General features: G+C 39.9%; 1 protein-coding gene across 1 annotated transcript in view; it reads left to right on the top strand.

Moving 5' to 3' along the window:
- The window catches only part of necab3 (N-terminal EF-hand calcium binding protein 3), a 55,813-nt gene that overhangs the window by 3,820 nt on the left and 35,377 nt on the right, over positions 1-16,616 (top strand). The window contains exon 2 of the mRNA XM_037767230.1: positions 5,618-5,642. Coding sequence (XP_037623158.1) covers positions 5,618-5,642 — 25 coding nt within the window. The remainder of the gene's footprint in view (positions 1-5,617; positions 5,643-16,616) is intronic.

Raw genomic sequence — 16,616 nt, 5'->3', positions numbered from 1 at the left:
TCTTATTATTAGTCAGGACTGAAGCTGTGGAGAGACAGACATTGACAGACAGAGGGGCAGGAGTGCAGCCCTTGAGCTTGTTGACCTATGGAAAATGAAAGTGAGGGTCAGATTCTGCTGTTATTAATAACCTATAGGTCAAAGCTGACAAGCACGTCAGTCCTGACCGCTGCCTAACAATGGAAACAACAAACTGAGGCAGTGGAGTAGAATCGATAGGACAGAACAGATCACAGTTTTTTTCATTTTAATTGCGAGGCTTCTTCGCAAAATCTATGATGAAGTTACATTTATTCATGTAGAAGTTGTGTTTTGTGCCTCTGGTTGTTCTGCTAATGGAAATCAATTCTTAAACAAATTACAGTTTCTGTAGTTGAAATCTTAACTTCTTGAAAGACATCTCTGTGCACAGTGGACTTTGGGGTCTTTTCATCCTCTTATTTTCATAGTTTTAGCAATCGATAACATATTAGTCACCAGCTTTATTGTTGCTATATGGGTCACAGGGATTTATAATAGAGCAGGTTTCTCCAGTTTAGTGTAATTATCGAAAACACCTATTGAACATAAAAGCAAAGCTGATTGTTTAAAACTGTCACCTAAACTGTCGATTGTAAACATCTATTTGATTTTCAAGAGCTACTTCAAACTACTTCAACTTTGAGCCGCCATACTTTAGTTGTGTGCGCATGCAGCTTAGCAATTCAATGGATGATGATTATAATAGGCGTTTTGGGGGCACTAACCTTCTTCGTTTTCAGTCTAGATAAGTGGTTTAGTGATTATGGTTACACTGGGGACTTATTTAAAAGCTGTCTGATCATTTGTGCGGTTGCCCAGTGCAGTCTGTGGTCCTCAGATCCCGCCTCGCCGTTAGATCTCAGAAATGAAGCTGTTAACATATTGGAGTGATTGAATTATCTTTTTCTTTCTTCAATATTGGCATCTATCTGTGTGTTCCAGTACCCGTACTACCATTAGTATGCCAGAAAAAAAGATTTAGTATGTCCCAATACATAGTATGTCGAATGGAGTATGCCAAAAATACCAGGATGTCTTTTACTGCATCCGGTTGCATTTTGCAGTATGTAAGCCAGCATGCTTTTCTGGCTATCAAAGAACGTATATTGCTAAAAAGTGAAAGTCAATTGTTCATTCCATTGCAACGTCGGTGCCCAGCAGCAGAAATACGCCTCCGTCATTTTGGACTGAAAGCGACTACCGGACGGCAGTAAAACATCCGCCTACAAAGTGCCGTACAAAAGGAAAACTAAATTATTTCTCTTGTATTGTCAAAACTTTAACATTTCTACCGAAATGGCCTGTGTTGAACAATAAGAATATTATAAATATCTTTACTATTGTAACTATTTACTTACTTACTCATTTATTAAACCTTTTTGCCCGGCTGCTTCCCAGAGGAGCATAAAGTGAGCGATGGCTAAATGGGAGTTAGAAAAATCCATCACACAGATTTTGAGAGCAATCTCAAACTTTTTCTTGTCAAGGACCTCCAAAATAGATGTACAATAGACCACAGACCATGGGTGTATAAGAGGTTGTGCCAGTTGTGCCCTTTGCTTTTGCCCTACGTGTTAGTAAATAGCCTAACGTTACAACTACGTTAAATTCTGTTCATTTCGTGCGTGCTGCTACTGGCTGATAGCCAGTTGTAGACCTTAATACATCCACCATGGTACAGGCTTACAACATACAGCCCATGGGTGTATTATAAGATAATAAAAGTGATGAATTACAGCCAATATGTCCATTATTACAGCTGCATACAGCTAGCAGGAAGATGGCAGAACCGGATATGTCATATGAATAATGCCGAGGAAAATAACTCTGGATTCAGCTATTAGTGAATTTTACAACTTTTAAGACATAAGGATTTAAATGAGGGCTATTTAAGTGTTCGTACTGGGAAGTTGATTTACCTAAAAAAAAATTATACTCTGATTTAAAGACGTCTCTTTATGCATTTATGGCTAGGGAATCATTAGCGTTTTCAGTCCAAAATGGCGTCAGTGCTACCACAGCGCCATCTAGCGGCTGTTGTCAAAAAAGCACCCGAGTTTTGTCTTTTTGCTTCTATACTCTTTGGTAGTATGTCCCAATTGTATGCATACTGCATGCAGCAATACATACTTTTTAAGGGCAGCATGCTATGTACGAAAAGTAAAAAGAGTAAACAAGGTTGTGATTTGGAACGTAGCCTATGTCTTTTAAAATCACGTTGTGTGTTGATGTTCTGACTGGAATTGGAAAAACAGGAATTTTCCTTTGTTGACCAGGAGGCAGCCCGTTTTCGAGGCTGACTAACACCCTTCATATGGGCAGCCATGAGCCATATTGTATGGCCCTGTGTCTTGTTCATGTCAGCCAACAAATTGCTTTCCCAGTGTTAGTCACTCACCCGCACTGAAATAATTTTGTTGTTGATTTCAGCTGCTCTGTGTCAAACAAGTTTATTATCATCTGCCTTGAAGCAAGGCTGTGTTGTGGAGTTGCTGTCAGTAGTAGTTTCGAATCTATTAAAAATAGTCTTTTTATCGTAAGTCTCCATGACAATTACTACAATAATCCCTGCCAACTCCAGACCAGACAGGATTAATGATCACACTATCAACTTCTAATGTGTTGACAAGAATGAACAGATCCACGAAAGCATGTTTTGGCTATGCACAGAAGTCAACCATCCTTGTCATATTCCTCATTCTTCACGGGTCCAGGTTTTCCACTTTTTCCACTATGCATAACTGTAAAATGTAAGCGTAAGTTTGGAGCATTATTTAGCCTACTTCCCGACAATCTAGTATGACATGGATATGGTACCAATGGATTCCATAGGTTGTTTAGTTTAATATGATGCCAGTATCTTCACTCTAGCTTTAAAACTGCGGCCGCTGCAACCTAAAGACTGCAAGTTGCGTTAATGCGTTAAATAAATTAGTGGCGTTTAAACAAATTTGTGCTAACGCTTTATTATCGCTTTAACTTTGACAGCCCTACTGTGTACATACGTCAACACAGCAAACAGCAAAAGACCAAACAACACGTTGATATAATTACGAGTTTAGTTAACAGTTCCAGGATCAGCTTAAATCAAACAACAGCAGTTGGCAGCAGCAATAGCTCAAGTACGCCCCTTTCACTGCAAAGCTTTGGACACAGGCGTAATTAATAACACTAACGATGGCTCGGTTTAATTTAACTGCACCAGAAAATAAGCCAGCATTCATGATAGCATGACTCCTAAACTGTAATTCAACCATCGTTAATGTTGTTAATTACACCTGTGCTTTTCCTTGTATGACATGTTAAAATGCCTGCAGTGAAAATTGTCTGTTGAATCACATATGGGTGAAGCCTGAGGCCTGTATACTACAAAGCGAGTACAGCATACCCAGGGTATCTTCTCGTTATCTGGCTTAACTAACCCTAACAACCGAGATCACGCTCAGTAAAGCTCAACTCAGTAAATCAACCCAGGGTTTCTCTATCTGGCTGTGAGCCCGTTCACACAAAAGGGGCGGTGTTTGCAGCATATGACCGATCACAGACATGGACAAGTCTACTGTCAGCAGAGCGACAGATTTAATAAACCAAAAGCAAACTGTAATATTAGACACATACAAATAAACACATAATCCAGACTAATAGTAACAAAGCTGGAGCTGCCAAATGCAGGAAGAAGCTGGCAAATGAAAAAACTGCAGATGTTCGAATTCGTAAATTAACAGATTTATTAATTTAACGGAATACTCAAAAGTCAGATTTAGTCGTCTAGATGGAGCAGTGATATTATAAAAGGCTTTCAAAATTGAATGTATGAATAGATAACACTTCATTACGCCCTTTAATAATGCCATGGCGTGTTTGACTATTTAACCCTTCTTTCAGCTCCGGCAATGTGAAACGGACTTGGGAGCAAATTTAAATATTAATATAAAAACATAATTCAAAGCGATAAGCACCCACAGCATACAGCCAGCTGTCCTTCCTGCATTCATTGTTAATTTAAACTGTGTTGTTTTGAGCCTGGATTATGACTTTAACTTCTTCATATTTGTGTAATATTATCATACAATCTGCTCACCGCACTTTGATTGGTCAGTAGGCAGTGCTTTCAGGTTGATCTCTTATCTGGATCATAACCTGCTCCTTCGAGGACTAAAAACCCAGGGTTAACCCTGAAGTTACCTCGCTATCTCCAAATCCTGCTTCGTAGTGCAGGCCTCTAGAGTGGTGGTTGTTGTGTTGCATCCACTGGCCAGAGAATACAAATAGCAGGAGCCAAAGCAGCAGCAGTATACTACTATAGTAGTGACTGATGCTCGGAGTCAGTCTTTTAAATAGATTAACTCTGCTCAGTGAATTTTAGTGCTCCGGGAGATCAGCTGGTCTCCTGTTCCTGCTGCCTGAATCTACACTATGGGCATTATTGATGACTCAGCTTGTGGCCATTGCTCCTCTGTTAATTGTTTATTTGGATCCCCATCGAGATCCTTGGCAACAACTGCTCTTCCATATTCAAATATACAGTATAATCAACAAATGTTGACACTTACACTACAGTAAATAACACTGTCAATACAATACATTACAAATAATGTAACCCAATCTCATGGGAAGGCGTATAAATAGAACGACATTACAAGGATATTACGCATGTCGTGAGGATGCATTTTAGGCTTTTCGCATGTCATTTGTACGCCATTCAACAAAATTACGATAATGTCCATAGTTAGGTTGAGGCAATAACACCACTTAGTTAGGTTTAGGAAAAACATCATGGTTGGCCTTACTATGAGGATGTAAACTAAGTAAAATATCATGGTTGGCCTTAAAATAATGTACAGAAACAACGCAACATAAGTATGGAAATCATGTCACAAACGGCATTAACGTGACTTAAAAAACAAAACACTGGTCTCAAACACTGGTCTCCCGGTTGAAAATCCTGTGTTTGTTGGTCTTTCTCACTTTTTATTCTACATCACTAGCTAGCGAGTGTAGCATATTTACATGGATGCATTTACATCGCAGTCAGCACAGACTACATGGCGTTCAAATGACACGCCAAAAGCAAGAACAGGGCTCTTATTGTACATTAAATGCCTTGGAAACTATCATGTCATTCATATGTCTTTTCATGCCACCATTTCAGCCAACTCAATTTAATCAAATCAAACCAAACACGACATTCAAACAAATAGAACAATTGACAAAATAATAATACATCTCAATTCATTTTGCTTTTCCCCCTAGCAGTTTTCATAACTGAGGCACCATAGCCTCTTTGCTTCTTCTGAAATTACTATTTACTTCAGAAGTGATAATTCTTAAACCTATTGACAATTGACACATGCTACGAATTGGCATTCAACCTAACATGACTCACACATAAAGAGTATTTGTGAATGCCCTTGTTCACATGTTTCTGTTCGGTTCAACAGAACGAAGTAACCTCTTACAGGAGATGTCACACATCCATATTGTGTTTTTGACAAATTGCCATAATTCATAATAACCTGTCTTATTGTAAGAACCCCTTTAGTGATGCTTGGCTAGAGATAATAACCATCTCCTACCCCCTGTCTTTTTTTTTCAGATTTTCCGCCGAGCAGACAAAAACGGTGAGTAAAACACAATGCATGCTTGTTGTTTCCCCACATGCCTCCACTTGTTATTATGCCTCAGACAATCTGGGCGGAGAAATAAAGGATTTGCATCAACGACTCTTCAAGTGAAGCTCCTTTCCTCCTCATGCACTAACAAGTTTCTCCTCCCAATTAAAATGGTGCTAAAATGCTGGATTACAGCCACGAATGGAAGAATGTGTCACACAAAATAAAGCACCTCCCTGTCAGCGTTGAAACAGATGACTGGGTGCTGTTTACGAATGAATGACTCATGTTAACGCAGGCTGAGCCAACTCAGTAAATCACTGATAAGATGGCTTTATTAGCAAGTGCAAACAAGGTAAGTCTTCAGAAATGTATACACACATGTACCCATGCTGGCAGGTATGTATTTCAGTAATATCACACATTTTCCTTATGGACTGCGCAATTTTTGGTTGTCAATCCAAAACAGGGTTATTATAGTAAACTGAAACTAAAACGGAAATAAGCAGTGAAAAACATTTTTAGTAAAGTGAAACTAAATAAGAACAATGTGTGTTAGGGATTTTCCATTAACGTTTTTTTGCTGTGCCGAGTCAAACCATGATGCAGATTTGCGTTTCCATTACCAGTTTTAGCGCGCCGAGTTGTGTCGAGCTGCACTCAAAATGGACCTTCTCTGGAGTCGGGCCAAGTTGCGCCCGATACGACTCCAAGCGGGTTGCGCCAGCCACGGCCGACCTGTAACGACCCCCCTTCTCCCCATCAAACAAGCGTGTGTTGCGGGCAGGTTGTGAGCAAGACTTAAATTATGGCCATTCCTATATTTCTCCAATCATGTATTTTGTATGTAGCTACATACTTCTGAGACATACCTGGCCCTATTTAACGCTAGATTGTATGTTGTGCAATGAAGGTTTCATCTATTAACAAACATATCTTGTGTGGTTGATAATAATTATAATAATTATTATAATAATGAAGGTTAATTATAAGCATGAGTGTTCATTACAAAGTGATTTACAAGGCAGACATGAAAATAATAAAGGACAGAATCCGATGCCAGATACACGCACATTTCCACATATATTTACAAACAAATATAAATAAATCCCAACGTGGTCTGAAAACTACAAGTAGCCTACAGATCAGATCTAACAGGTTGTCACTTTTTCTGTGACTTCCTGTAAATTCTTTGAAGGCTGTTGGAAACTGTCCGACTTGACCGCAGCTTTTTGTCACCGCCCCCTGCTGCTGCCGCCTGATCTCGTCTACTTTCCAGGCGAGGCGCAGTTCATCTCAAACGAACCTACTGTTGGCTCTCAACACCCACACCTTTTCTCAGGACTGTGCGGGCGTGTATAGACTGATTGAGTGACATCTTCTTGAGTTTCCTGTTAGCCTCGTTGAACCTGTTAGGGCGCGACAAATTGCACCTTTATCATTCTTATTGGTCGATGAAGATTTTCCATTCCCATCAAAGCTCCACCTACCTTCAACCTGAGCAGATGTCTAATCAGCCCTACCTAACCCTCGTCCAGTGGTTCAGTCCAATTAGGGTTGGGCCAGGAAGGTTATATAAAGCCACTCAGGCATTGACTGTGGGAGAGTTGTGAGTCTGTGTTAGTTCGGTTGTTTTCCTGGGACTTTTTATTCTTCTCCTCTGTTTCATTGAGATTATTGGTTAATAAAACCACTGCCTTTTTTGCACAGACTTTCTGCCCCCTAAGCCATTCTTCAGTTCAACATCTTTTTTTCTGCCCACCTCCAGTGCCAGACAGCCATACTAAAATCCCTCATTTATGTAGCCTAGATTTCTTCCAGTAATACTTCAGTTGCTACAGTTTTACACTCCAAAACAGTGATCCTACATTTCACAAAGTCACATCCATTTATGGCCAATTCAGAGCTTTGGCAACCAAAGACCGTCTCAGTCATAATTCTGTCAGTGTCAGAAATTTAGGACCGAATTCTCACCATGTGACTATGATTATGTCTACAAACCAACCATCAGAATATGGCATGAAATGACACCAAATACACTGGCAAATGGCAACATTTTAAGCACCCAAATGGGTATCGGTACTCGATACCTTTTAAGGTATCGACCAAAATAACCCAGTGCCAAGTAGTATGGAAATTCCTCCAGTCAAACAATACCTGCAATCGACCTTTTTTGTGCCCAGATCTAGAAAAAAATTGCAATCTGTCAGAGCATGTGAGCGAAGTGGAGTGTTAGCAAGCGGGGAGCGATTTTTGGATGGAGTGCAGAGTGGATTATTAAAAAAGTTGGAGCGTTGCCTTATCTCCCGCTCCAGTTTTGCTCCAGTACCGCTCAAACCATGAGGTTGAAGCATGTATTGCGCACGGCGGCTGCGTAGTATTGTTTCCGACTCGTGTGATCCAAACATTTCCAGTAATTCCAGAGCGTTGTTGTAAAGTCAACAGTTATTTTGAAAATTCACAACATATAACACAACATAACTAAGTATTCTGCTTCAGTCTATATTTGTTGGCGTTTAGCCTTTCAAAACAAAATCTTCACTGTGGTCAAAAAACTGCTCTCTCACTCGCTGCACCTGTAGTAACGGGGTGGTCTAGGAGAAGTCAAATAAAACTGTGGATTGACATTCATTAAAGAAAGCTGATTTAATTAAAAAAGACTAGCCCATTTAATCCGATGAATCACTTTTTTTCAAATTGAGATTTTTTTTTGGAGTTTCTTTTATTTTTTTTAGAGTAATGTCATAAAATATGACAACAGACATTCAAAGCTTCATCCGAATACCTCAATAGAAGCTTTGAATGTAAAACAACAACAACAAAAAAGACGTTCGGTAGCCTACAGACCTAATTAAAATATAATGCAGTTTATTTCTTTTTTGGGCGAATGGCGAGCAATTAGATTGGCGCTGGGGAGCGGAGGGAATGAACAGCTCTATGAGCTATCCAGTGGGACGCACATCGCTTCCATTCACATGATGTGTATCAAATTAAGTGCTCTATTGGCATTGGTATCACTTTAAGGGTACTGTTGGTACTAACATTGGAATTCTTTAAAAAGTACCCACCCATAACCCATATATACTCCTACTGTAGATGTCACACTGGCGTGCATAAATATTCACGGATGGTAAATGGTGGTAAGTGCCATTTTTTTAATGTGACTATACAATATCCACAGCCATTCATTGAAAAATCTACCAAGATTTTATTAGTCCTGTCCCGCACAGTGAGACATGCAATGAGTCTGTAAAATTACTGTTATTGCACAGTGTATAGGGGCCTTAATGGTACTGCAGATTTGAAGTTATGGCGATCAAACCATAGAAGCATCACAAGGGATCAAAGACGGTTTGTTGAAGTTACGATTTGTCTCAGTACCCCGTGGATCCTCTTACAGTGCTATACTGTATATCATCAGTCTGGGATGATACAAAAAAATCATTCTGGGAGTTGTATTACGATTAAATAGTTTTTTTGTTGTAGCCACTTCTCCTCGAGTTGTCTCATCTATTTTACTTGAGTGATTGTCTTGCCTTTTAAACAAGTCCCAGGAAATGTGAGTGAACTTGTTGCATTCAGCTGTAGGCTACGCAGTATGTGCTGTTGGGCTCATAGTAACTCTCAAAAAAAGTTTTTCTTATAATGAAGAGCTGTGATTTTTGTGTCTGTGGTTGTTTCGCATCCTTTGTCCTTGATTTTGTGAGACTGAGATCAATACCTGACGTTTGTCATTGTTTTAGACTTTTTCTGTGTTGAAACTAGTGTTTAATCTGTTAGATTGTGCTGCAGATTTTTTTGCAATTAATTTCATTTAGAAAGATACCGAGGTAAAACAATTAATTTAAAAAAGCACATTTAACCATCATTATTATGTTATTGCACGCACCTATTCTAAAAGTGGAAAAATGGAATGACAGGGAAAAAAATAGTGCTGCAAACAGACCTATGCCATCATCTTGTCATATTACCTGAACATTGTAACCTGGCGCCAGATGGTTTGTTACACGGAACCATCTGAGAAGCCGTCATTGGAAAGTGTTTGGAAAAGGGCAGGCATGTGATTGGATCTGTCAATCAAACTCTTGCCAAAGCCAGTTGGGAGAAGAGCGAAAACATCTTTTCCATCAAGAAAAGCCTTCGTTAGGATCGGCAGTCCCGTGAGTCCCGAGTCTCGTGAGTCGTTAGTCAGAAAGTTAACGTCAACCTTGACCATTTCCTAACCCTACTTAAGTGGTTGTGTTGCCTAAACCAACATCCTGTGAAAACGGAATTGTGTTATGACAGGACACTATGCATGTCACAAGCGTATATTGACATGGCGTCCCTGGTCAATCCAAAAGTAACGCAAGAGGAGTAGCTCGTGCGTCGGTCTCCGATGCCGAAGGGCACTGACCAAGCGGCGGTATTTGACGAGTTGGGAGTGAGAATGTGTTGCCAGTTCGGACATAACTGGTGCTGTTGAACCACTGTGGTTAGGACACAAATGCAAAGGGGATTTTCATGGGATCTTGTGATATTATTATTGTTATTATTTATGAAGGAATATTGCTTTACTCCTACACAAGATTTTAAATATCCTCTGTACTGTAATAAATCTGTCCTCTTTGCCTCTGCTGGTGCTGTGGCTAAGAATGCCCTTCCCAAACAGATATTTATTTCAGTCTAACAACAGATGATATAAGGTGCCAAAGCAAATCAACAAATAGTGGACATCAACGGGACATTGTTGCATTCACAGGGAGCTTTAATCAACATGCCTCCAAACAGCAATTACTTCTCAACAGCTCTTAAACCTTCGCTATGACAAGTATTGTACATGATGAATTGTTTTGTGGCTTCCAGCCAAATATATTCACTGTTGGATTTTTATTATAATGAGCTCAGCTGAGATGACTGTCATCACTGAACCAGTCGTGGAGAAAAGAATGGTGGGGAGAGGGAAGGAGGAGTGTTAGTATAAAAGGAAAACACAAAGAAGATACACGGCGCTACATTCACTGCCCTTTATCTTTCAGCAATAAACACCACTGAGTATGTTATATCAACTATATAAAGATGAGGTCCATAACAGTAGATGGTGTTAAATAATAAACCAGTTTTTTTATTCAAAATATGTCTGTAGTTGAAAGGAATATACCGTATAATGTACTGTGCATACTATAGTTACATAGGCAAACACATTCACCATAGAATCTGACTATATGTCAGTGTTGTGTTAACAGGTTGTTTCGCTGCACTCAAGTGGCCAAAAAAATCAATTAGTACTTGCATAAAACTTCATTCTTGATCATGGAAATTGTAGTTTTTCCATAGTACTCTGCCCGATCGTCAGAGTTGCCATGTGCTAATCTCTATAAACAGATTCATATGCAGAATCTGTAGGCAATGGGACAAGATTTTGGTAGTGTTCTGGTTTTTGTTTGTAGTCTTGAGAAGTGTTGACCAATCACATTCGAGCAGGCTTTGATTGAATGTAGGTAAACCGTCAATGTGGAGAGCAAAAGAAGTGTAATTTATTGGCAGAAATTCAATCTCGGAACCCACCGGCTATCGTCTGACGATGATTTAGCTTTTTACTGGTTTAAAATTAGCTTGTAAACTGGCTACTTGTCGAACCATCCGGTCGTACACGTCGTCTCTCAACTCCAGTCTCACATCTCAAGTTGCTAATCAGACTGTAAACAATGAGCAGTGCACGAACCAAGCCCCCAGGAACGGCGCTGGGCTTTGAAGCAAAATGTTCATAGTTGCCAAATGGTGATATTACAGCTTCTGTGTCCATCACGTGATCCCACTGGGCCAAAAATACTTTTTCTCATAGACTTACATTGGGAAAGAGACGTCTGTAAATCAGCGGATAATTTTCTTTTTAAGGTAAATCAACTTCACAGTATGAATACTTCAATAGTCCTTATTTAAATCATTAGGTCCTAAAAGTTGTAAAATGCACTAAGGCCGAATCCAGAGTTATTTTCCTTCTTCCATTCATGTGAATGAGACCCAGACCTAAGCTGGGCCAGGAAACGCTACTGCGCCTGCTGTATGGGCCCTATGGATGCGGAAGATCGCCAGATGATGCGGGTAATTTTATACTCGCAAGTCAAGCTTTTTTTGCTTCATGCGTCACTGAGCAACTGTCATAGGAATGAACAGGGCCAAGCCTATAACACTGTATCCAATTCTCTTTATACATCCATGGTTTTGACCCTTGCCTGCCTCTTGTTTCTGTAAACTTTTGTACCATAATCTGGTCAATAAATCCCTGGACTTTACCAGTCTGCATTTGGGTCCCATCCCTGTTGCCTCGCATTCACCGACTATTTGAGATTTGTGATTTTGGGCTATAAAATTGACTTAACTTGAGTGTCAACAAATCCATCTCCATAACAACTGATGAAGACGGATACAATTGAAAGCTGTGGAAGAAGCTAGTGTATGTGAACCTTGAGATAGGATAGTTTTTTTCTAAGATAAGAGCTGATTGTAAAGAACTGTGAAGCTCAGTTTCAGTTCATGTTCCCTGGCGTTTTATAGTTCAAGCATATTGCTTTTAATGGTTTAAGACAGACTATTACCCATGTGCATGAAAATCTTGAGGATAATTAGCCATCTTGCAAAACCCCAACTGTCACAAGCTAATTGGCAAAATGGTCACAGATCAGCAATCCTGATGGTAATTGTTATACAGGTTAAAGTTTAGGTTTAAAAAAAAAGCTAAACTTCCAACTTAGCTGGGAAATGTTTGTCTTTTTTATCCAGATATTAATATTTCCCATAAATATACATCACACTTTCCAGTGTGATAGTTGAAGAGATCATGTCCTCTTTTTTTCTCCTCAGCTTTTAATGAACCTCGCGCTCTCGTCTGACACCTGCTCCAACGTGGAGGGAAAGACCAGCGAGCTTCAGACCATTAGCGAGGTGTAGAATCGTGAATCTAAAAGCAGCATGGAGGCTTAAATCAGGATATGGAAGCTAAAATGCAGCTTATATCACAGCTTTGCTCACAGATGGCCTGGTGGAACACCACCCTAAGTAGAGCATTGATACTAAGAATACCAGAATCTGAAATGGTTTGGGTAGACAGTATAGTGCATAGGAGTTTGCCATGAAGAAACCAGACCCAACTCTCTTAGCAATGCAAGTGGCTTTTGAAGCTGTGATGCGTTCATGGGAATTTATAAACCACTTAGGAGAGGCTGCAATGGGAATAACCTTTGAAGAGATAAGAGCGCGGCCTACTTTGTGCCCTACTTTTTACAGGACTTCATCACTTGCTCATGTGCTTCTTGTTTACTCTGGTCTTTTGAGCACTTTGTTTAGAGTATTCTGACTTTTTTCTCTAAAGGAAAAAAACGGCCACGGTGTCCTGCTGTGTTGCAGAATCAGCACATTTCACCTGCCCTTACTATGGAAACGTTTTTTCTCATTTTGAAATTCTGAAGTGATTTTTCCGGCTGAGTATTAAAAAGCAATGTATGCATATTGCTTTTGACTCAACCTACAGTATGATTTATAGCTACTTTTATTTTGCTATGATAATGGAATTTCCTATGGGGGAATGTGCTGTACTGCTTAGATTTTGGTTGGTTAAAGGAGGATACCCCACAATTAGATGGTGTCTTCCTTTTTCAGCTGTGCTGCGAATATCCTCTGCGTTCAACATACTGGTGGGTTTATTGTTTTTCAAATGAAACAGCTGCTTAGACAAGTTGCTCCTCGTTTCATTTTAGAACTAGATCGCCTAGTTTGACAGCTTGGTCCAAGTTTTGTGAGCCGGACACGTCACGCTGGACGGGCTCATTTGCATAAAAGACTGTTCCCCCGCTATTTTGAAAGAGCAACGGCCAATGAGGACTCTCCAACACTCAGCCGACCAATCGTTTAACTTTATCACTTAGTCACTCACTCATGATAATGTCCACACATCGCCTTGTTTCCCAGCATTGGACGCTTAATGGGTTGCGACTAGACACAAGGCACTTGACACCTGATTGGACGAATGCTTTCCCTCGTGGGCTGCTGCTCCCAGCTTTCAAACCAGAAAAAAACATGGAGGCTCGTTTGGAAACTTTCTTCTCTTAGTTCACCGAAATGTGTTTCTAAAAACATTTTATGCGAGAAATATTTATTAATCTTAATTTTATTTATCTTTATTTCGGATCGACGAGGCTTAGTTTATAAGTTTCTCGGGAGTTTCCAGGGGCGGTGAGTCACGTCGGACGCCCGTGACTTGCATTAAGTAGCCTAGTCCTCAATTTTATACAAATGAGGAGTGGCCAATGTGATGCCCCGTCTCTCGAATCGTACCGCCATGCTACCAGAATGAATCGCATGGCTGCTTTCATAGACAATGATTTGGAAGCGTGGAAAGGACGGAGGCTGTGGACACGTACCATCAGTCAGTCACTCAGTGACAGACTTTTGCATTTAAGGCTGGCTCCAGAAATGTTTTAAGACTACTTTGAAGTGAACAAGATATACTAAGGCATTGTGTTTGTTCAAATAGCTCCCGTTTCCTTTCAAACCAGGTCAGCAGCATTTGCTGATGCAGAGATATGATTCGTTTGCAGACTATGATAAAGTTATTCAAAAGGAAACTTGTTTTGTTCTCTGAAAATGTTCCAGGAATAGCTTCACATTAACTGGGAACTGGACAGGAGCAATGCTTCATAAGTTAATATACATAATGTGCATGCTATGAGTGCTTTTGGAAACTGATCTACTTAGCGAACCCCTGTGTGTTCCTTATATGATTCTGTGCCAAACATGAATGATTTATTAATTTAGAGGCATCAGCTGGCGTTTGGGTCGGGAATCTGTTTAGTAACTCAATACTGCGTCTGCTCCGAGAGGACTGTAAGAGGATGGATAAACGGTTTACAAGAATGTATCATTATCTGAGCATATGCAAGCTGTGTCGGGGAGAGAGAGAGAGAGAGAGAGTTTATGAACTGTTCAGTTATGACCCATAGTGGGTTTGGGTCAGGATTTGTTCGCGTATATAAATATTTAAATTGTAGAAATCTCCCTCGACCCTTTCTGCTTATCAAGTGACCTCATACGGGGTCCTGACCCCCAAACTTGAGCAACTCTGCTCTAAGACAACACATCTGTGCAGAACAGTACAACCAATACAAGCTCAGTGATGGATAATATAGCTGTGTGTAAAGCATCATAAATGATAAACATCGCTTCAGAATGACGCTTGACTGAACAAGGATGTCCCATTTGGCATATAAGCGTTGCATCAATTCCCCCGTCATCCTCGCATCCCTCAAGTCATCAGAAGAGATGCGTGCGATTGAAGTGAGGATGCAGAAATTGAGAGGAGACCAACAGGTATGAGTTTTGAGATAGCAAACACTTAATCCCCTCATCTGACTGCCGATCTTGGTTTTCCGGATGCTTTTAATGCCATCTTCCGATGCCACCTGTCACCATCATCCCCGGAGGATCTGGGTGAGATTAAAAAGCAGGATTGCTGTTTGACATAGGCAAATATATATTTTGCAATTCTTTCCAAAATATACTGTTAGACCTCTTGAATACAATATAACACACTGTAATGAAAGTGCCACGTTGCGGATTTCTTTTTTGCATAAATGGCACCGACCATCTGTTATTTCCAAAGGTGTTTTTGGCCACATTTATGTGTGGAAAAAAAAATCAGATATGAATCACTTATCTATTAATGAGGCTTTAATCCAAACACACAGATCTGCATCTGCAGGACTTGGACTCTGGTGTCTCCTATAGGGCCCTGTCATGGGTCAAAGGCAACCATAACTCAACCCAAGCCGACCCTAAATCTTTGATTGTTGTCTTTTTTGCACTTGTTGCAGATGACAATTTAGCTGTACAAAGGTTGCAAAAAAGTTGCACAAACCAGTTGTTCTGAGCGTCGACAGTAATCCGTTATGCCTCATATTTGAGATGTGAGATGGAAATGGAAAATTCAAATTTGGAAGTTAGTCTTAAAGTCAAAGAAAACAAGCAACCCTAAATCTTTTCACTTTATCATAAAACTCATGTAAAGTAAAACACACGGAGGCCAGGCTCGTGTATTTGCTTTGGCCATCCTCTGTCATGAGCAAGACATTTAACCCAGAACTGTCAAAGTGAATAGAGGAGACTGCCAGTAGTCATCAGTAGTCCATCAAACTGATTATCGAGTGTCACTTCTGAGCATAACTGCTGTCGGTCTGCTTTGGCTCCCCAAATATAGGAAGCCTTCCAAAGACAACACTGAGAGAGAAGACAAAGACGTGTGGTCTCAGATCCACAAACTAACTACAGATGGCATCAAAATATAAGTAAAACTGCATAAATATAAAAGGCACAAAAAAGTATGATATTACTGCATGAATATAGCTTCCCCAAAAATGCTTGTTATAAAATCTATACTGAGGGGATGTGTTGGAGCCATTTATAGAACAGAGAAGTATTTGTAAATAATATATATTTTGCTGAGGATAAACACCTCTATAGGGTCATTGCAGTATGCTGAATTAGGACCAATAATGACTGCATTGGTCTTCTGATTGCTTGTAATGTATATAATGTATGATAATCTTGTTTATTGGGTTTTGCCATGTTTCATTTTTGTATTTTGAAGAATAATATGTTTCAGTAAATGGTTGAAAAGAAGAACATTAACAACAGAGTTGTATTGTAGCATGTGTCAACCATATACTTACTACTAGATCTTGAGAGGAAAAGATGGAGCCGCACTAACACGATGGCCTTCACCTTAAGAATTCAAATAATGTTCTCCTTATGCCCGTTACGTCCTTGCTCCAGCATGTACAATAGAAACAACAACGAAAAAACCTTGATGGCTCTGATATACAATGTCATTCACTGCGTGTGCAGGAGTGTGTTGATCCAGAATAGTTTTTAAAACTCTGAATACCTTCTAGCACTGCTAGATAAAAAAAAAAAAGTATGGTGCAAGATGCTGGTGAGCTGCTATACTGC

Source organism: Sebastes umbrosus, chromosome 1 (genome assembly GCF_015220745.1).
Source record: "Sebastes umbrosus isolate fSebUmb1 chromosome 1, fSebUmb1.pri, whole genome shotgun sequence".
Classification (NCBI taxonomy): Eukaryota; Metazoa; Chordata; class Actinopteri; order Perciformes; family Sebastidae; genus Sebastes; species Sebastes umbrosus.
The sequence above is the reverse complement of the archived record's forward strand: the minus strand, read 5'-3'. Positions and strand labels throughout refer to the sequence as shown.